At 43.1% G+C, this 20,593-nt stretch overlaps 2 protein-coding genes across 2 annotated transcripts in view; both read right to left on the bottom strand.

Annotated features, from left to right (window-relative positions):
• Positions 1-4: 4 nt before the first annotated feature.
• On the bottom strand, positions 5-8,188 carry fzr1b (fizzy/cell division cycle 20 related 1b). The gene is made up of 13 exons (XM_085255816.1): positions 7,418-8,188; positions 7,195-7,296; positions 7,047-7,110; positions 6,803-6,930; positions 6,510-6,592; positions 6,225-6,408; positions 6,076-6,141; positions 5,886-5,988; positions 5,520-5,701; positions 4,881-5,114; positions 3,631-3,735; positions 842-934; positions 5-743 (listed from the first exon to the last, which is right to left on the bottom strand). The coding sequence occupies exons 1-13, from the start codon at positions 7,493-7,495 to the stop codon at positions 702-704; spliced, it is 1,464 nt and encodes a 487-aa protein (XP_085111942.1). The 5' UTR covers positions 7,496-8,188; the 3' UTR covers positions 5-701.
• A 9,173-nt stretch (positions 8,189-17,361) lies between these two features.
• LOC146554008 (3',5'-cyclic-AMP phosphodiesterase 4B-like) overlaps positions 17,362-20,593 on the bottom strand; it is a 47,961-nt gene continuing 44,729 nt past the window's right edge. Inside the window, exons 15-18 of the mRNA XM_085255810.1 lie at positions 20,429-20,583; positions 20,198-20,320; positions 19,908-20,090; positions 17,362-19,813 (exon numbers count right to left, since the gene is read on the bottom strand). Coding sequence (XP_085111936.1) covers positions 19,442-19,813; positions 19,908-20,090; positions 20,198-20,320; positions 20,429-20,583 — 833 coding nt within the window. The 3' untranslated portion in view covers positions 17,362-19,441. The remainder of the gene's footprint in view (positions 19,814-19,907; positions 20,091-20,197; positions 20,321-20,428; positions 20,584-20,593) is intronic.

The following is a 20,593-nucleotide window of genomic DNA, read 5'->3' as shown; positions in this document are numbered from 1 at the left end:
TCGATTCTCTGTGCGACATATTTTTTAATAAAATATCCAAAGCAGGATAAAATGAGATAAGAGTCAGGGTGGCATTTTCGTATCTATAGGCAGGAATGCGCAAGGTTCCAAACCTGTGCTTCGTGTCTATGAACACTGACAAAACAACAATAAACACATGAAACTCTGCTGCAGCCACCTGAGCAACCGGTCGTGTTTGTTCACTTATTTGTGGTTCCCTCTTCTGTTGCATACTGCTGTAGATCATATTCACACATTATCTAATGAAAGAAAACCACCCAGGTCAGGCTTTATCTTCTCTCTGTTACAAAGGAGCGCCTCTTAAAAACATCTTACATTACATTATTTAGCTTAGAACTCTTGCACAGGTGTACTTCTGCTGATAGATAAGAAAACGACTTGATCACTTTTCACAACGGGAAAAAACAACAACAAAAAAAGAACGAGATCAACTTGATAAGCAGACAACAAATTGTGACAAAAGACTGCTGTTTCTGTGTGTGTGTTATTTTTTTCTGGAATCGGTGACATCACTGTGAGGGATGGCAGTTGTCCGTCGAAGTTTTGCCTCCATCCTTTTGTAGAAAAGGATGAGAGTTTGTGCGGCGAGGCTAGTCTGAGTGTCGTTGTTTGACTCTGTGTATTACAGCCACACCCCGGCAGGCTCCTCCAGAGGACCGTCCCGACCCCCGGGCCGTTTACTATCGTATTCTCGTGAAGAGGTTAAGTACTGACTTTGATTCCTGGGAAGAGAAATGCATCAAAACAGTGTGAAGCACATTGAAAGTTTTACTCATTTTCAGAAATTAAGAATATAAAGTTCTCGGATAATTTACTCTACCTTGGTACAGCGCGTCTTACTGAAGACGTTCCAGAATCGTAGTGTCTCGTCTCCCGCTCCTGTAACGATGGCCTCCCCGTCTGGTGACACAGCCTGAGAGCGCAGACAAAATGTGGCATGTGAGAGATTTAACAGGACAGTTACAAAGACAGTTTTGAGATCCTTTAATATTCTCAAAATGTTTTTGATTTACATGCACTGAATGCAGTAAGAACAACAGCACAGGCATGAGCTTTAACTGGTGCGAAGACATACTATAAAATCAGCTTCTTTACTTATATAATACCACAAATTACCTCTTTATTACTGTGAAAAATAATGCAACAGTGAAGTGTGGAATTCACTAATGGAAGCAGACCGCAGGATTTAAGTGCATCCCTAGTTTAATGTCCATTAAATGTAACACAGAGTGATTCTTGCACAGTTTTACTTCGGCATGTTGCTACTAGGGATGGGTATCGTTTAGGTTTTATCCGATACCGGTGCCAAACCGGTACTTTTGAAACGGTGCCGGTGCTCAAACCGGTGCTTAATGAATGGAGAACACAAACTTTGTCCAAAAACCTCTCATGTTCAGCTGTTTTTTGTAAAAAGATAACAATGTTAGCCTTTTCTGCAGCTATGGGGCATATATGGTATCACTCTTGGCTGGAAGCAGTGCTTAAACAATGGAAAAAACAAACTTTGTCCAAAAACCTCTCATGTTTAACTGTTTTCCACTTTTTCTTTGGTCATTTTAGCCTTTTTGGCCAGGGTGAAGGGAGTATCTGCCATCAAACAAGAAGACAGCCGCATGTAGCTATGATGATGTTTGCTAGTTCACCTTACATCAAAGTCAAAGTCAAAAAGTCAAAGTCAACTTTATTTGTCGATTCTGCCACATGTACAGGACATACAGAGAATAGAAATTGCGTTACTCTCAATCCCTAGATAAATAGCAAATGAACATTTAAATATATTTAAATATAAAAGTGATTAAAAATGCAAGTAAAATAATTAAAAAGTAAAAATTTAAATAAATACAATTTTACATATAACAAGAAAGCTATACAATATACAATATAATGGGTAAGTGACATTGAGTGTAAACCAGGCAGAGTAGTGCAAATAGTGCAAATGGAGATTTAGTAATGTACGGTAAGAGAAAGTGTAACAACAAAGTCTTATGAGGTAATGGCAGTCCAATGCTCCACAAAGTGACTGGTAACTGGTGCAGGCCAGTGAGTGAGTCAGAGAGTGTGTGTGTTTGTGTGTGTGTGACAGAGTTCAGTGAGACCGTGGTGGAGAAGAGGGGAGAGGGGGGCAGAATCGGGAGGGAGTTTAGCTTCCTGACAGCCTGATGGATGAAGCTGTCCTTCAGCCTGCTGGTCCTGGCCTGGAGACTCCGCAGTCTCCTCCCCGACGGCAGCAGCTTGAAGAAGCTTTGCATTGGGTGCGTGGGATCAGCCGCTATGCAAAGGGCTTTTTTAGTGAGACGGGTGCTGTAAATGTCCTGGAGGGAGGGGAGAGAGACACCAATGATCCTCTCTGCAGCTCTCACTATGCGTTGGAGGGTTCTATGACAGGACGCATTGCAGGCTCCAAACCACACAGTGATGCAGCTCGACAGGATGCTCTCGATGGTGCCTCTGTAGAAAGTGTGCATGATGGGGGCTGGTGCTCCTGCTCTTCTTAGTTTGCGGAGAAAGAAGAGACGCTGCTGTGATTTCTTGGCCAGTGCTGTGGTGTTGTACGTCCAGGAGAGATCCTCTGTGATGTGCACACCCAAGAACTTGGTGCTGCTCACTCTCTCCACAGACGCTCCGTCAATGGTCAGAGGAGCATGTTGGGTGTGCATTCTCCTGAAGTCCACAACAATCTCCTTCGTCTTCTCCACATTCAGAGAGAGATTGTTGTCAGCACACCACGTGGCCAGGCGTCTCACCTCACTTCTGTAGTCGGTCTCATCCCTGTTGCTAATGAGACCCACCACCGTTGTGTCGTCCGCAAATTTGATGAAGAGGTTGGAGCTGTATGCATTACATGCATTAATGTAATAACGTGGTTAGCCTACTCAACGTAAATTACACTCGAACAACATGAAGTTACTCAAGCAGAGAAGAACGGCTGCTGCCATCATCATCCTCATCATTTCTGCTACACTGGGAGGGCAAGGGGCCAGGACTCTATTCTTCGGGTTTTTGGGGGATGTTGCTCCGGGTCCGATAACAGGCAACCCACCCGCAGTAGATGTGCACGGTGTGAGGTCTCGCAGCAAGCTATCAAATATGGCGCATTTCTCGGCTTTTAAAAACAACGCTATGCGTCGCCAGGTGTTTCATCAGATTCGGGGTGTTACCTCCTTTGACAGTATCACAGTATCAGCTTAAAGCACTTGTTGCAGGCTGTTGAGTTTGCATCTTTTGCTGTGAAGTACAGCCAGACTTTGACCGCTTTGCCTTGGGCATTTTTAATCTGTAGCTCTGTTCTAACAGAACGTACGTACCTGGGCCCGCCTACTATCCTCGGAAACGTAAAATGATTGGCTAGAATCTAAAGTGTATCACAGCTCAGGAAAAAAAGCACCGAAATAAAGCACCGAAATGTGCGCTGCTTTTCGGTCTGGTTACTACCGTTTATGTCAGAACCGGTGCCATCATGGCACCGGACACCGGTACCCATCCCTAGTTGCTACACACTGAATTAAAATGTATTCCAACGCTAGAAGTGTGTAAGTTATCAAAGTGCAACTATCTAGTTACATCAGTGCTGAACATGCACAGTGATTCATTTAGAACGTGTAATCATACCAGATACAGGACTCTGTAGGAGTGTCCCGTCAACTTGGCCACCTGTGTCAGCGATGGATACTTCCACACCAGAATCTGGTTCTGAGAGTAGCCGTGTGTGCTCACCTGCAAACAAAGAGCAGCATTGCAGTTACCACTTTGCAGTTGGATGCTTCTGCCAAGCACTCAAGGGGGAGCTTCCAACCATGTCCCATCCTGATTTATTGTATAATAAATATATAAATTGATGATTTTGTAAAAAAAAAAAAAAATGTAATAAGCAAACAACACAGATCGTCATCAGTTTAGCGTCTGATGCGGTACTGATGTTCCTGAGTGGAACGGTACTTAAACATAAGCAGTGTATGAATTCTTGATTTTTTTTTATGCAGACATAGTGATCTTTGAACAGCAAAAGTAAAAAAGGAAGTTAAACACCACTTTTATTGGAGATTATGTATCGGAATTTCAGGAGCAGGACCACGCCTCCAAACACGAGGTTCCCCTAGTTCTGCAAGCTGATCATTCTCGTTTACGTGCCCCACCCTCCCTCCCTCCTTGTTCTCCATTCTTCAACTTCTTCACTTCTATTTAGTGCATAGGGATCTGCCAGGCCCGGGAGCCATCGCCAGTCCCCTTCGATTCCTTCCCCAAACCGCAGCTCAATTCATGTCAAAGCTTTCACTTTTTCCTGCTAAAACGCTGTCAAACATAAATGAGGACGTGGGCCCAGCTAGTGAAATGAAATTTCAGACCACATTTGGATGGTTATGCTCTTTCCAAGAAAACACCAGTGTAAGACGATAATATTGGAATTTAATAACATACTGCAGAAGTCTTTATTAGTTTGAAACACCTTCAACATACTGCTCACTTCAATTTGCAACCATCTCTGGACGTCGAGCGTAACTAAGCTGTTTTAATTCAGGGTTTTGTCATGTGTGCACAGTAGAAACGCCTTTCAAGTATCATGTAATTCAATACAAAACCAACACCGGCTAGTATGAAAACTGACCATGACTCAGCACATCAGGGGTCGCAGTTCCAGCTAAACCGAACGCTGCATTACACAACACAGGTGCAATGTGCGCATTAGTAACTGGCTCTATATTAAGCTGTCCAAACGGGATCTGTTTTGCTAATTTAATGTTTGAGCTACTGTTTTCACAAAGTGGGTCTAACTAGCTTGATGAAATCATCTATAGCCAGACGCTGCTGTGCTGACGTCACGTCTTAAGAGTGTTGGGCAGTGCGTGTCTGCGTCTCCTCACCAGTTCGTTGGCGTGTTTGGACCAGGCCAGGTTGCAGACCTGGGAGCCGGTGTCTGTGCTCTGCAGAGCCTGACCCGTCAGCGTGTTCCAGAAACGCAGGCAGCGGTCGGCCGTGCCTCCGCCTGACGCCAGCAGCCCGTGTTGGTGCGGAGACCAGGCGATGGCTTTCACTGCTGCCAGGTGGTCACTGTACTGCTGCACAGGGAGAAGGCTGGAGCTGTTCCACACCAGTAACTGTTCAAAAGGCAGGAAGAGGTCAGTAAGGAGAGCTTTGAGTTTAACTCTTTCTTCCATAAAGACCCTTAATGAAAAGTTTTGACACCTCAGTTTATGCCAATAAAAACATGCTGTGACAGCCATTAGAATCATTTCCATGGGTAACTCCATGGGCAGAGACCACCCTCGATATTTTCTAGTGTAAACCCAGTCAATTTGTTTTATAAGGAGGCAGAAATATAAAAGAGACCACTCAGTTCAGAACAAAAATTCAAGGGCTACTCCTAGAAGAGGCTAAAGAGGTACGAACAGCTGCTTTAAAATATATAGATATCAATACAGCTTGAATTTGCTTACTTTGAACCTTTACCTAGATTCTAACCTAAAACTTTCCTTAAGTATGTGCTGTTTTAGTCGCCTCACCTTGTTGTCGTTGCCTCCAGATGCAAGGTGCTGGTGATCGGGGGACCATTTGAGACCGCACACTTCCTGTCTGTGACCTTGCAGCCTTCTCTCAGCAGAAGGCGGCGTTCTGACGTCCCGCTGTAGGATCACTCGGTCTCGACTGCCAGAAGACAACTGCTCCCCATTCCACGCCAGGGCACCTTGGGCACACAGGGTAGGTTCTCTTACTCTCATGCCCCAGATAAAGAGAGCTGAGTATGAGCTTAAAGGCTCAGAGCGACGGTAGTTCCTGAAACCACTACCAGCAGCAGGATAAACGGCTTCTCAGCGAGAGATGCACAAATCACATTTGACTGAATTCACTTCGCTCCTGCTCGGACTGACCTACTCTGGCTGAGTGGCCCTCCAAACTGGTCAGCTTCCTCCCTCCTGCTGCATCCCACACCTGAACGTAACCTTTGTGCGTCCCGACGGCGACCAGGCTCCCCTAAAACACGAGCAACCCAAACATTATTGTTCTCCTGTCTGTACTCTCCTCTCTCATGCCACACACAAGCAGCAGTCGCTTGCTCACCCTCTCGTTCCAGCACACTGACGTAACAGAGTCTCCGTCCACTGAAAGGTCACACAGCCTCGTCACCTGTTTAAACACAAAAATAAGCACTTCCAGAACTCCTTATCTGCAGCGCACCTCTTTAAAATCTAACCCACACCCCCACTTACCTGGCTAGTGCAGGCACTCCACAGGTAGACGCAGGCTCCCAAACCAACACTCAGCAGGTTGCCTGCTGACCAGTCCACCAGGTTGAGGTAGAAGTCATCCTGCAGCTCCGGAGCATCGAGCACTTTGAAGGGGATCTTGGAGATCTTTCGGGCTGGTTTGCGGGGAGAGCGGAGCAGCTTGTGACTACAAGAAACAAAACATGGAGACGTTAAACCCCTCCTCCTGAAAAAAGCACGGCTCAAACACCTGATGAGTGAGCAGCATGTGTGTGAGACATTTCATACCTTTTGTTACTAAGTGGAGAAAGAGAGTATGGTGAGACTTCACTGTCATTATCAAAAGGCACTCTCTTAGTGTGGACAGTGTACTGCAGAGAGGAAACAGAACCACAGTTACAAACTGCCACCAGGTTTTGGTACGGACGTTGTCTCTTATGGCCAACTTGAGTCAAAAATAACAGCATAATACATGCGTGAAATGTTTATGACAGCCGCATGTAAATATCACACTGACAGCCCACGGGAGGAGTCGCTTTAAATTCACTTTAATGGCCACCCACACCCCCGTTGTCATTTACCCTAAAAAGACTGTGAGAGTCCTGCGAGAGGACTGCATGCCGCCGGTCTTCCGTGTGAGGGTCTGGCACCGTCTCGATCCCGGCCCCCAGCAACTCATTCCTCAACAGGGCAGCATAGGCCACAGCATCTGGAGGGGCGGCAGTGAGAGCGGTGATGAAAATGCTCGTGTTAGAGGTGCAGATCTGGACTTTAAATGATTGTTATAACACATTTGCATAACAAATAATAATAAAGACTTCTGACCTTTGCTTGAGTCTGAAGTGGCGTCCTTTGCTTTATGGTTCTGACTGGGAGAGCGACAGTTCTCCTGTCAAGAAAGTGAAAGGTATGTCACCACTGGCCTGGATTACTGAGCTGTCACTGTTAGTTTAACCAAACGAACACCTCTCACATTGGCATAGTGGAAGTTGATGCTCCAGTTGCTTCCAGCTCGAGTAGGGATGAAGCGGTCCCCTGACTTCACACTGACAGGACTGCAGGTAGCACTCAAACACTAGGATGAACGTAAGAGATAAGCAGTCCACTAAAGATCAGTGCTAATAAAAAACAGCACACTCACACGAGAAGACTGCAGCCGTGCTGAAACGTGTTAACTATCGCTCTCTATTCCTCACCTTGGTCAGGCGGGCCTCTGCGGGCAGGTTCTGGTGGTTGATTTGCCTCAGCAGCCGTCTCTCGTACTCTTGGTCCATTTCTTCGGGGATGACGAGCAGCAAGCCCCCTCTGCTGCTCTCCCCGCCCCCCTTTAAACCTCCGCTCCCTCCCGGTAAGGAAATCCGCAGTGTATCCCCATGTCTGTGTAAGAAACGGCTCAGCTTATTTCACAGCAGAACCCATCCAGAACACAATGTGCGCTATCCAAAGACACGCGCGCACACGCACACACACAAGTAGCTTATTCGGCTAACAAACCAAACGGCCTGGTTAGCCTGGCGTCATCGTCTAAGCTCAGCTGGTTTAAACATACACGACTGAAAAGCCAATTCCGCTTACGGCGTTCAAAACTAGCTTAAAGCGGGTAGATATGAAGCTAAAATAAAATGCTTCAGGGTGTGCTAATGACAGCCGCACCGTTGTCATGGTATCATGGTCGCGCACACAACAACCAATTTACAAGCAACGCACATCAGCTGACGACTGTCATACCGACTGACACTGCGGCTCAGGTGACCACATCAAACATCATCTCTGTTTGAAAGGATCGGCGCTGAGGCCGGAAGAGTTGTTGTTTTCTTCCAAAATCAAAAAAGTAAAAAAAAAAAAAGAAAAAGAAAAATAGCGGTACACCCAAACGCTAACGGGACTCGGTGGTGTTGTTTATGTTCTGGAGCAAGATGGCGACAGCTGTGGAAGAAATTCTTTGGTTGACTTCTGCTGTCTGTGCAGTCAACGCAGTGTGACTCAACAGCGACGCCCGCTGGCGACAGATGTTCACTGCATCGTTGAAGCGTAGCCTGTGATTCCTCGTAAGGACACAAGATGTCGCTGTTGCACTGTAAAATAAAATTACCCGACTCTTTGAATTCCCAATTTCTTTGTTGTTCTGTTGTTGTTGTTATTGTTTGGGGGTTTGTTGTTGTTTTGGTTTTTTTCCTTTTTAAAATAGATTATATGAAAGATTTAAGCGAGAGTAGTAGGGAAAACATAAAAAAAAAGAATATTGATTAAATGAGTAAAACCTAATTCCAAGAGAAACAACACCTTTAACTTTATTTTATGTGTTTTACACATTTAATCATTAGTCATTGTTAATCTGTCTCCCCCTCTTTCACCTGAGCTCGGTTATCCCAGAGGAGTCTTCCTATTCTTCCTGTTTTTTCTTCCCACCGTCACCAAGTGCATCAGTTAAATTTAATTTTAAAAACATTTTCTTTATTCTATTTATATTTGTTTTAACTGTCACTTACTTAAACGTGCACATATTAAGAAGGAAAATGCAAATTCTTATCTCACACTGGTGTGTAGACACCAGAGTATGAGAGTAATTCTACAGATCTCAATTTTAACCAGTTTTTAAAGCATACGTCTCATATTCACCAGCTGCATGGCCATCAAAAGTTTTTGGGTCAGGCTGTCAGAGTATTGATAGCATATGCTTGGCTAGGGGCCCCTCTGTGAAACTTCAAAGTGAAGTAATCTTACTTTTTCTTTTTTTTTTTTACATCCCTTGGCTTAAAGCAATGGGGGTGGCCACTTTGCAAACTAAAAAGGCAGACAAAGGTCTATTCTCTGGCCTCTTTCATATAATATTTCTGAGCCAAACTGATAAAACAGAGAAAGGAAAACAGCCTTACTATTATGTTGGGGTTTTAATTAGAGTGACTGACATGGTAGAGTGGAGTCGAGGCATTGGCATCTTTGGTTGCACCCTGAGCTGCACGTAGGCTGTCTGCCAAGCTGTTCTCTGACATACTTCGAGACACTCGGTCTTCATTTACATGTCAGCAGATCTGGTGTGGGCCACACAGGCACTGTTTATAGATTGTGTCTAAGTTCCTTTTTGTGTTTCTCTGAATTCTGAAGGGCTTAAACGTCACTTTCGTGTCTCCTTTTCACTGTACTTTTTGTTTCAAATCTCACACCTCTACGCTGTGTAACAGTCTCAAACACGGAGTAAGAATGATGGTAATAAATTACGTCTTTGTGCTTTGCTTAAAAACTACCCTTATGATCTACAACACTTATTTGACAATGTCCTGTGGACAGAAGAGGCAAAAGTTGACCTTGAGCCAAAGGTGGTGCACAGTAACATCCAAACCTCATCACGGTGTGGACTGATTTGTTACCTTGGTAACACAGTAGGATGTCAGCATGTCTGAATTGGAAAATGCAACATTTCTTTACAACACGTCAATAAACTAACCTGAAAACAAGACAGTCAGGTAAAGTGCAAGAACTTCAAAACTGTAGTTAAACTCATTCTTTGCAGTATTTCAGGAAAGAGCCAGAGCTGGTCGGTGCCTCTACACAGGATTTTTCTCCAGTGAGTGAGAGGGTTGCTTCGCTCCTTGGGTCAAGAACGGGCCCTCACTGTTATTAACATTTATGTGCCAATGGCTCAGAGTACCCGGCCTTCTCAGAGTCCCAGAAAAGGGTGCTGGAAAATCCTTGATCTGAGACCTCGTTGTCCTGCTGGGGCACCTCAGCTGCTCATGAAGGCAATGATAACTGAAACCTGGAAGGGTGTTGATGGGGGAAAGGCCGGCAGAGCTGAACCTGAGTCCTGTTGTGTCAATGGACTTCGGTGATGATGCATAATGAGTGTGTGTCATCCCTGCTGAAGACTACAAGCTGAAGAGCTTTAAGCTTCTCTGTGCAGCCTGGAAACAGGTGAAGCTGTGCCAGACACCTTGACTATGTTTCTACGATTCCAAAGAGTTCCCAGAGTTTTTTCTTGCAACTGTAAAGATCAGAGTAGCAGTTTAGCCATTGCTTTTAACTATCAGAGCCATTACTTTCCAGTGAAGTGAAAGGAACATTTTAATGGGGAAACTATGGGTCCTAGTTTTGATTGTAGATTTTTAGTTTTGCACATCACGTACCCAAACATTGTTGCAGACTCCCATACACCTATTCACACTATGGCACTGCTCAGCGGCAGCAGTTAAGCAGTTACAATCAGAAAGGCGCTGCACAGACCTTTGGGGAACAGCTAAAGTAACACAAAGCAAAAGCGAAGCTGACTCAGCACAAAGTTCCTACTTTCCGATCTGGCCAAGCGCAGCAAGTTGAACTGGAACAAAACCGATCCGCTGAGGCAGCCATCAAAGCCACAGGAACCAAAAGATCTGCTGCCAATGCAGCACAGAACCTCTGCAATATTAGGCAGGTTTTACTGGGGTGGTTGTTTTATGTATTTCAAGAGTTTATCCATTATTTTAACTTCATATCTTAAGTATTTTATCTGCTGTTTTAAGCTTCTGTCATTTATCTTTATCTTTTAGCATCACTTTTTGGCATTTTATATACTTTTAGGATATATTTGTAAAAAAATCTTTTTAAAAAAAATCTATATTTATTTATTATTTGTAGCTGTTTCACAATTTATTAATTTCTGTAAGCTTCAACCCATGTTTTTTTCCTTGATACCCGTAACACCTTCAGTAGTGGCACTTGGGATAAAGGAAGAACCTGTTTACCTGTCAATCATATCTGATGTCAAATCATTTTGAAATTGAAAGAACATTTTTGTCACGAGGTACAAGCTGAAATCGGTGTTATATATAAAAATGACTTTTATATATTCTTTATTTACCCCGGTAAAAAGTCTCATTATAATTTTCTTTTTTGGAGATCAGGCCAAGAGGGCAGCAAAGATTGCAACAAATGTAACAACAGTTTCATAAAGATATTTTAAGTGTCCATAAAGGACTGGTTGGAGTAGGTACAGCAGTGCAAAGTCACGAGGTCATTTCTGTACTTGATATATGACCGCTTTGGAAATCGTGCAGGCTAGAGCTCATTTACAAGAATAAACAAGGATCTTAGACATAAAAACCACACACAAATAAAAACACCATCAATCATGTTTGGTCATCATTTTCTACTGAATGAGTGTTTTCACTTTTGATGCTTAAAAGAGATTTTGCTGATAATTATATAAAAAAATAAAGATAAAGAAACAGATTTGCACGTGCACATAATGACGTATTTTTGGACCGCTATATTGCTTTGTTTAAATGGAGGATATGAGTACTTTTCCATGATACTCAGTTCATACATGCACACACAAGCAGACACAAAGGGATCCAAACATAGGGGTTACTTGCTAGAACCTATCTACCAATGATCGCATACTGCTTTAAAGGAAACCCAGCCACAACAGTGCGCCTTATCTGCGTGCTCCATCAAGTCCACACAGAGCAACGTGCAGTCAGGCCCGATGCTGACACGGAGGGCCCAGTCTGGGGCTGCAGGGCAGCTGTTTGCCCGAGTCAGGGTGGAGGGGGAAGTGGAAGCCTTATCATTTCTGTTGAGTGCACACAGAGGAAGTTGGGTCAGCGCTTGCAGACGGTGACGCTCTCGGATCCTTACTGGAATTCACAACAAAACAACAATGGGACTGTGACTAATCTCATCTCATCTGCGATGACAAGAAATATAATAGTTTCAGAATGATGAAAAATTAAAAAGGAGAGAGTTTACTTGTCACGGTGTAGGTGTTGAAAGCAGACTCAGCATTATTCCACGCAGAGAGCTTGTAGAGAGAAGCTTGTTGAAAGGTTTGTGCTGATGCACAGTGACTCGAATACAACCTTATCTTCAAATCCTGGTGGCAGCGTCACGTGTTGTTTGATAAGTCAGGTACACAAAAAGCGATATTATTTACTTATCTGAGCTGCGTTTCCAGTGATTTTTCACATGAATTTGAACTGTGCTTTGGTGAAACATTAAAAAGGCAGGAATCACAGGCCAGAGTTAAACCCAAGTCTGGAGCAATGACCTTTAATAGTAGAGGATTATCTCACCTTTATAGATTCAGCTTACGGTATACCTTCAAATAGGGCGCACACAGAAAACAGTGTGGTATAGACCCCACTATTTTTTCTCTTTTTTCTTTCTCACTTTCTTTTCCCTTCACTGCAGGCTGCCAGGGCAGCTCATGTTGAACGTTTCCTCCCACGCACTCGCTGACTTTGACACACCAGAGCCACAGATCTGCATGCCCTCCCCCTTCCCTCTGTGTGTGTGTTTAAGTCAAGTAAGGACAGCTATTGATCTGGGTAAAATCAAAAGCAACACATGCAGATTGAACATGATTTGGCTGACAGTTGAGTTTGGTCTTGATAACACCGTAGCCCATAACGGAGGCCCATTTCACAGAGCCAAGCTCATTCGCTAAGAAAGAAAAGACACATGGTTTAGCTCCAGTGGCAGAAAAAATGTTTGGAAATTAAAGACATCTAAGCTGAATTTAAAAGCTTGGAAGGCTTCTATTGTGTCTCTGTGTCTGGACTGGGATGCTTCCATCTTTCCATCTCTTTCACACTTTTATCCCAGTGTCACAATGTTTTCAGTGTGTCTTTATGTATGCATGTGACCAAATGTGTCATCTCTGAGTATGCGTGCATGTTATTTTTATTTATTTTTCTTCCTCGTCTCACTGTGTACTCTTGTGTGCCTGCTGCCTTCCCACGGGGATGTTCCCTTCCATGTCCGAGCAATTCCCAGGCAAGCTGCATTCTGGGTAAAGAGCCCAGAGGAATCAGCACAAATGTCAGGCCGATGCTTTGTCCTTAAATGCATCAGGGTTAAATGTGATCTGACACAGACAGCTTTATACACAGGCTAATGTCCAAGGGTTGCCTTGAAATCTGGAAAAGCGTCTATCACAGGAGCCTCTTCTTCACAAACAGCTGCCAGCTTGGTCAGTGTAATTCTTCTGCACAGCTGATCGCCGTGTTTTCAGAGGCGACACCTCATTAGTGTTACTCAGAGTTCTCAAAGCCAGCATGCACGTATGGAAAGTTGAGAGAAAGAGTCCTTTAGGGTTCAGATGTGTTGTGACTTTATTTTTTTAAATGGATTTGTGCGTTCTGTGCATTATATAACTGCTTCCATGCACGGTTAATGCTTTCTGTGAGTAGTTGAGGCATTTGCATGCAAAGGCAAAAACCACACTCAGAGAAACAATGGCATATCTACGATGACTGCCGCCATGTTTGATAACTCGATGATTTGTGACGTTCTCTGGGAAGGACACATCCTGTTATTGTCCCAATCCTGCATTTTAGAGTCAATGAGACACAACACACACACACACACACACACACACACACACACACACACACACACACACACACACACACACACACACAAGGCCTTAGAGGAAGCTTAGCTGCCTCATCTGATCTTTTCCAAATTCATCATATTCTGTTGTGGGGAAGAAGTGTCCTTCTGAGCTCACTTCCTTATCCATCTGTCTCAGCCACTCTGAGATGATCTGTGCCATCCACACACAAAGCCTGGAGCGCTGTTGAATTATCCTGGAATGCCCCATTCTCATATTACCCCACATTGCCCCAACACTGAACGCCCAGTTGACTTCACTTCTTACTGTCAACCTGACTAAAAACAAACACCAGCTGGCCAGGAGAAACTCCAGGAAGGCATTTGTTTTTACAAAGTGGATATGTAGAGAGCAGGTTTGTTTTGCTGGAAGTGGTTCTCTTCCTCTCTGCCTTGGCCCTGGGCCGCGGGCCCTTTCGGGTCCTGGCTGGTAAGAGTGGAGAACGGACGCTGAGTGGCTGTCAACTGGATCTGCTGGCAGTAAGAGCGTCCTGCCCAGCCTGAACCCAGACGGTGCTGCTGTCGAAGGCTCGGAGCGGGCTGCCTCCAGCCCAGCTTACGTCAGTCACCAACAAACCGCAAGGTTTGTGTTAGAGTTTCAAACAAACTCCCTGCCTATTGCTATGGCAGTATGGACCACCCCCATGGAAGCCTGTCTGCGCCCGTGTTTACCATAAACAGTCACCTCATTTTCTGCTGAATCTAAAGGAAGACGAGGATGGTTTAGGGTTTCCTGGTGTCATCGAGACATCCAAAAACTCCAAGGAAAATAAATGAAACTGAGCACGGTCAAAATGTAACCGGTGATTCATTAAAGCTGTAAATTTGAAATCAGTGAACAAAGGACCTCTTGACTGGTCTTTCTCAGTTTTGTGCAACCAGGTAATTTTCATAGCTAAGTAATGAATGCCTTTTAAACCTTGGTCACCGCATAAATGCAATAAAGTAACTGTCGGAATTTTTAGGGGAAGCAGAGTCATGTCAGGAACGGAGCTGAGACAGACTGGCACTGTCAGGTTTTAATAAATAAATGTTAGTATTATTATTGCAGATTGTCAGGAGATTATTCTCAGCATGAATCATGAGTAGATCACATCAGCGAATGTCGTTAGTTAAGTCTATGCTGCTTTGTCTTGTGGAGTTTGCCCACAAACTGAAAACTGTCAGAGCCGTCGTTTCATGTTTCTCCTCCTGTTGATCACGTATTCAGATGTTTATCTGTTTGGGTCAAGGTGCTCAAAGCCATGGGAGAGTGAATGCCCTGAGGGCCCAGCGCATAGCATCACTATCTCTACCTTTCCTGTTTACATTGCTGACTTGATGTCCAGCTATGCTGACCTCAGATCAGCAGGAAGAGCAGTCACTGTTGTCAGTGCAGGGAAGTGACATCACTGAGGGCTGAATCCAGTTGTTTGTTTTCCTTCTGTCACTTCTGGCGTTTTCCTCTGAACATACATTTGGTGTGATTCAGATCATTTCCACACCAGATCATGTTTGTGAGTCTAAAAAGAAAGTGTGGCACTCAGTATAGCTCAGTGAAATACAATTGGCTGCCTTTTATCTTTTTATCTTTTTTTTTTTTTTTTGGGTGACTGTAATACCGTCACAAAGAAGTTTGACTTGTTCCATATTCAGCACATGTCAACAACCCAAATATTCCACAAAAAGTCATGTTTGGCAACCAACATCAAGAAATGGTATGGCTTCCCCACAGCCAGCAGGTTCCAGTATGACTGGCATTTCATGAGGTGACAGAAGACACTGAAACCAAACCCACAGAAGAATAATAAGATAATTTTCCATTGAAGTTTTCAAGAAACTTGAAACATTCTTTTTGCCGAGTGCTTTAAAAAACTGTGCACAATAATAATACATGGTTATTATTTTAAGGAAAAATGTAGTCACGCTAACAGTGACTACATTTTTCCATTAACAGTGTTATTACCTGATAAATAAAAATCATTCAAGCCATTAGATTTGAGAGCATTCTCACTTTTCTTTGACAAAATGCTTTCATTATTCCCTTTTTTGTACTTTTTATATTTTACATTTATATTTATTATTGAAACTTGCACCAAGGGAGTGGCACTCCAATTTCGTTGTACTCTGTACAATGACAATAAAGGCTATTCTATTTTGTCATTGTTGGCAGTTTTTTTCTCCCTTTACTTAAGTGCTTGATTATTGCTGAACTTTCTGTATATAATGTTGTAGAACACTTCCCCCTCTTAGTGAATGAATCACTAATCATTCAAAAATGCACAGAACATTTTTTGTTCTATTAATGTTTGATTTTGAACACTATTGCATGATTTCAAAACAACAATTTCTGGAATATGTCATCATTGGCAGGGAAAGGCCTGACATTGCACACTTGTGCTTTGCAGTTTAATGAAACCAGTCTTGAACTCCTGCGCAGAGTTTTGTACAATCTTGGGACACTGTTTAAATGTGAATAAAAACAGAATGCAATGGTTTGCAAATCTATTAAACTCAGATTTTATTCATAGTAAGTCGCAAAATGTTGAATTTGTCATTTTATATTTGATGGCAACAACAAATCTTCACCATCAAAAAGAGGAAATTGCACAGCATCAGTTTTCTTTCTTCTCTTTTTTTTTCATGTGGAGATTTGTGGAGACGTCTGGTAAAAATTTAATCTCTTACAAAATACTTGGTGCTTTTTGTGTTAATGTTACTTTTTGATACCTTTACGTTTTTCTATCAGTTAAACCAGCCAGCTGCTTTAGGGGAGATAGATTTGGCTTTCTTGAGACAGAGCTGCATTAGCGTGTTAGCGCTATTTATGCTGAAAGTTGGTGGCTTTGCTTGACTCATATTTACTGGAAATCTATGAGAGTGGAACCAATCCTGTTGAGGGTTGGGTAGCACTGTGTACTGTGTACAATACATCAGATTATTGAAAATAAAGGTTCTACAGTCTTCCAAAATCACAATGGAGAAAACTTAAAAAATACATTGTCAACATTTACTTAATTAAATTTTTGTTAAATATTTTTTTAAAAGGCAACAATTGTGTCCGTATACATCTGCAAACTAAGGAGACCAGCTCCTGGACTTTGGAGATTTTTTCCTGTTCTTGTCTGATATAGGATTCTAGCTTCTTTGTTGTATTTTCTATGTATTTTAACCAGTTTTCAGCTGGTAGTTCAGCCAGACCCCATGCTGTTCTAATATGTGGTGGTATGTGGTTTAGCAATGTCTTGCTGAAATGTGCAAGGTCTTACTTTAAATACCTCGTCTGGATATGCGCAGAAGATTTGTTTTTGTTTGCAGCGTGGTCAACCGCTGCCTCTCTAACATGCTCTTTTTACCCAGTCATGTTACTGACCTGTTGCTAACAGCAACAGTTACTCTTTTGATGCACCACCCTGAACTGCTTGAAATTTGTTGCTGCCATCAAATTTATTTTGCTCTATTGTGAATGGATTTAGGAGGTTTGCAAATCATTGCAGTGTTTTTATTCACACTTTACATTTTTGGAATTGGAGATTGTGCCTTAAAAATGGGAGAAAATAATGCGCAGTGTCTGTTTCTTCAGGACTTTTCTAGTTTTAACAGACTTTCTCCTGAATGTGCACCTTAAATCGCGTAATGTGCAAATATGTATCTTAGGACAATTTCTAAATAGTTTAATGTGTATAGACAAAAACATTTAAATTGAAACTTAAATCTGTCTCCAAACTGGTTTTAACATCACTGAAACAAACGTCACTGATGTAATCCAATAACATTCGGACCAGAAGAGTCTGTTATACATGCCCGTTTTAATAATCTGATAGAAAACATTTGCTGAGCACAACATACACCGTTTTACAGTATACTGAGAAGAAAACACTGAAAAAATACATTTGAAACAATGGTATAAATTTCAGCAAATATCCTTATAGCTGTACAATGACCTGTCACCGTACACATTATGCTGCAGTAAATATCCAGCCTTCGCCAGGAACAAAAGGACTAAAAAAGCTTCTGCTGCGCCTCGTATGAAGCGCTGCTGGCTCCCACTGCACAAACACTTCTGGCTGGAATTTCAAACGAAACATACTTTTCAAATCGTCAAAACTGACCTGCATAACTTTATGCTATGGCCTCATAGCAAAATACCTTGCTATACACGGATGAACCAACAAACGAGTTCAGTCAAACTGTCATTTGACACGTGGTAGTGCATATAAATAACAAATATACAGCGAATATTATCAATTCAGTATTAACATATACAAGAAAATGTAATAAATACACTGTTACAAACAGCTTAAGGGTCAGCACAACACAGTTGGGTGCAACACGACTGTGCAACTCTGTGACCACTTAAATACACTCTCGCATCCTCACACACACACACACACACACACACACACACGCACACACACACACACACACAGGAGAAGAATGACATATCGTGAAACATGAAACCGATCTCCCCGTATTATGACCATACAACGTGGTACCTCTAAGGAAGTGTTTGGACAGATCAGCAACCAGCTGCATAACTGTCGACGTATTCAAAGTGCTGCAATGAAAAACTACAAGATTCAATTATTCCATTACTGACAGGTGTTTCTGAAACTGCGCGTTCAGCCTTGAAGTCATTCAAAGTTCAAAATGAGTCAGCCTATTCATGAGAATACTGCTAACCACAACAGGTGTGTTGTGTGAGGCAATGAAAAGGGGAATTACAGGGCGGAGACGGTTTTTCCACACTGGATGGGGCTTAAACGCAACTGGGTTATGAAATATTTTCTTTTCCACTTTAATCTTGGAAGATTGTAGTGAGAATTTAGTCTGTAACTGGCTTTAAGTGAGAGGGAATCAATCCCGCCGCCGCTCGGAAGTTTGACTTGTCACACCATTTACTCTTTGGAAATGCGATCATTCTTTTGAGGGGTGGCAGTGAATCCAACAAAGTGCTTTCCTTACAGGATCTTTGGAGTTTTGGTTTTTGTTCTACAAAAAAGAAAAAAGAAAGGTTTTTCCTCTTTTACGAAATCTAGCCTATGAGTCATTTAATTGCTTACGCAGTTACTTATTTGGATAAATCAAATTAAATTATTTGGTTTGACATGCTTGCTATGGTCTCTCCTTTAAGTTACAGATGCTGTCTTTGTCTTGGTTTAACTGTGTGTGCCACAAAGTGCAAATCGTGCTGGGAAGTCAGCTGATTTTTTTATAATATACATCCATTAGTGAAGAACAAGCTTATACTATTGCCAGAACATCAGGAAGACTGTGTGAGACAGCTATGTCCGTTTGTAGAAAATCTGACACACAGCTACATGAATGTGTTCAATAAATTATTAAAAAAAAAAAAAAAACTTACAAAAACACACACTTGTAAAAAAAGGCACACTACTCTTTTTAGACAAGTGTTAAAAAAACACTACTGGGTTAGAAATAACTCGCTGACCAGTAGCTGTGGTTGGACAATATAGGGTTGTATCCAATCTCGACACGATACAAAGAATCTAAATGAACATTTAAAAAAAATGTCCTGAAGTGCAAGTTTGAAATTCAGACTTGTCCCAGTACACGGATTCATACGTCCACTTCACATTCTCTGCCTGAAAGAACCCAGGTTAGGCTCTGCAGTCCAACAGTAGTCCCTTCTGTAAAGAACAGAGCCTACACTCTTCCAGCTCCCTTCCAGGGGGGCTCAAAGACAAACTACCGCAGGGTTTCCAAGCCTCGTTCGCAGGGGTGCCCCACATTCAGTCAGGACCTCTTTGCCAAGCAGCTCCCGCCAGAGCCAAATTGCAGGATTGCTCCACTGCAATAAAATGAATTCACCAAAAACGTGCTACGCTCCGAGAACACCACCGGTTAAGCTATGTTTCCTCCGGGGAGCCGTCATGTGTTGTCATTTCTGCCCCTTCCTGATCACAGGGAAGATGCTGTAATGTCACATTGTCACAACTGTCAGCCGTGTCCATCATTCCACTGTCTTCACCTTGTCCTTCCTGGTCATCCAGCGTTAGATCGAACTTGAATTTACTCGCTACAGGCCGCCCTTCCACCTCCCCGTGAGGTCCTCCTTCTCCATCACTGGTGTAGAAAGGAGGTGAGGGGCTCTGGGGGATCATGCTTTGGTACCAGTTCCTGTTGTCCTCTAGTGTATCCAGGATGTCCTGGGCATCGGGATGGACCAGGTCAGCCCACGTCTCCCACAGAGGGTGCACTATGTAATCAATGAAGCTAACCTAGAAAAGATAAACAGAGAGGATGTCAGTAAATATGAAAAATAACCACAGTTTTCAGGTTTTATTTTGAGAGCTGGATGCCTGTGTTCTCTACCTGAGTCCTCTCTACTGAAGCTGTGTGTTTGTCACACATTGGGCTGATTTCCATCCCCCTCTCCCTCTCTCTGTCTCCCTGGTGGAAGAACTCATCCATGATCCTGTCAGTCCACTGCCGGTACAGATCCAGAGGTTTGGTGGGGTTGCTCAGATCTGCACAATGAACCATGTTACGGAGAACCTGCAGGAAAAAAAATATCACCGTTTAGTATGTTTTTTTTCTTTTCCTCCCTCTGTGGTAAATAGAAAAGTGTTTGCGTCTAATGTGCATACTAGTCTGCCTCTTACCTGCATCCTGTCTGTGTAGTTGTCTAGCATCAGGACACCAGAGCTGGTGACCTTCTTGGTTTCCACCATCGTTTTCAAATCCGCCAGCAGACTCATGTGTTTAGACATGTCGGTTGCCAAAACCTGGAAGACAGCAAGACATGAAAAAATCAATTTAAGAAAAACTGTGAAAACTGCTCAGATCCTGAGACGGGGCTGCTGCCTGAGACAGATGTGCAGACATTTCCTCACCATTTCTATGACCATCCTCCGGAGCGTCTGCCTCTGCTTCTTGGAGAGGTTTTGGAAGATGTCGCAATTTTCTTCCTGCAGCAGTTTGAAGCCCACGGCCAGGTGGTGATTTTCCAGCACTGACTCATCGTTGTACATCAGGGCCAGCTCAGAGTCTAAATGCAA

This window comes from Mchenga conophoros, linkage group LG18, assembly GCF_057382185.1.
Source record: "Mchenga conophoros isolate Kocher_MC1m ecotype Shallow Benthic linkage group LG18, M_conophoros_male_GT1.1, whole genome shotgun sequence".
NCBI classification, from domain to species: domain Eukaryota; kingdom Metazoa; phylum Chordata; class Actinopteri; order Cichliformes; family Cichlidae; genus Mchenga; species Mchenga conophoros.
This window is presented reverse-complemented; position numbering and strand designations above follow the sequence as displayed.

Excerpts from the sequence above, each read along its gene's own strand:
- fzr1b (XM_085255816.1), bottom strand. The coding sequence starts at position 7,495 with ATGGACCAAGAGTACGAGAGACGGCTGCTGAGGCAAATCAACCACCAG. Across the intron at positions 5,702-5,885 it reads GGGCCACTCAGCCAGAGTAG|GTGCCCTGGCGTGGAATGGG; the intron begins GTCAGTCCGAGC and ends TGTGTGCCCAAG. Across the intron at positions 935-3,630 it reads CCTACAGAGTCCTGTATCTG|GCTGTGTCACCAGACGGGGA; the intron begins GTATGATTACAC and ends CTGCGCTCTCAG.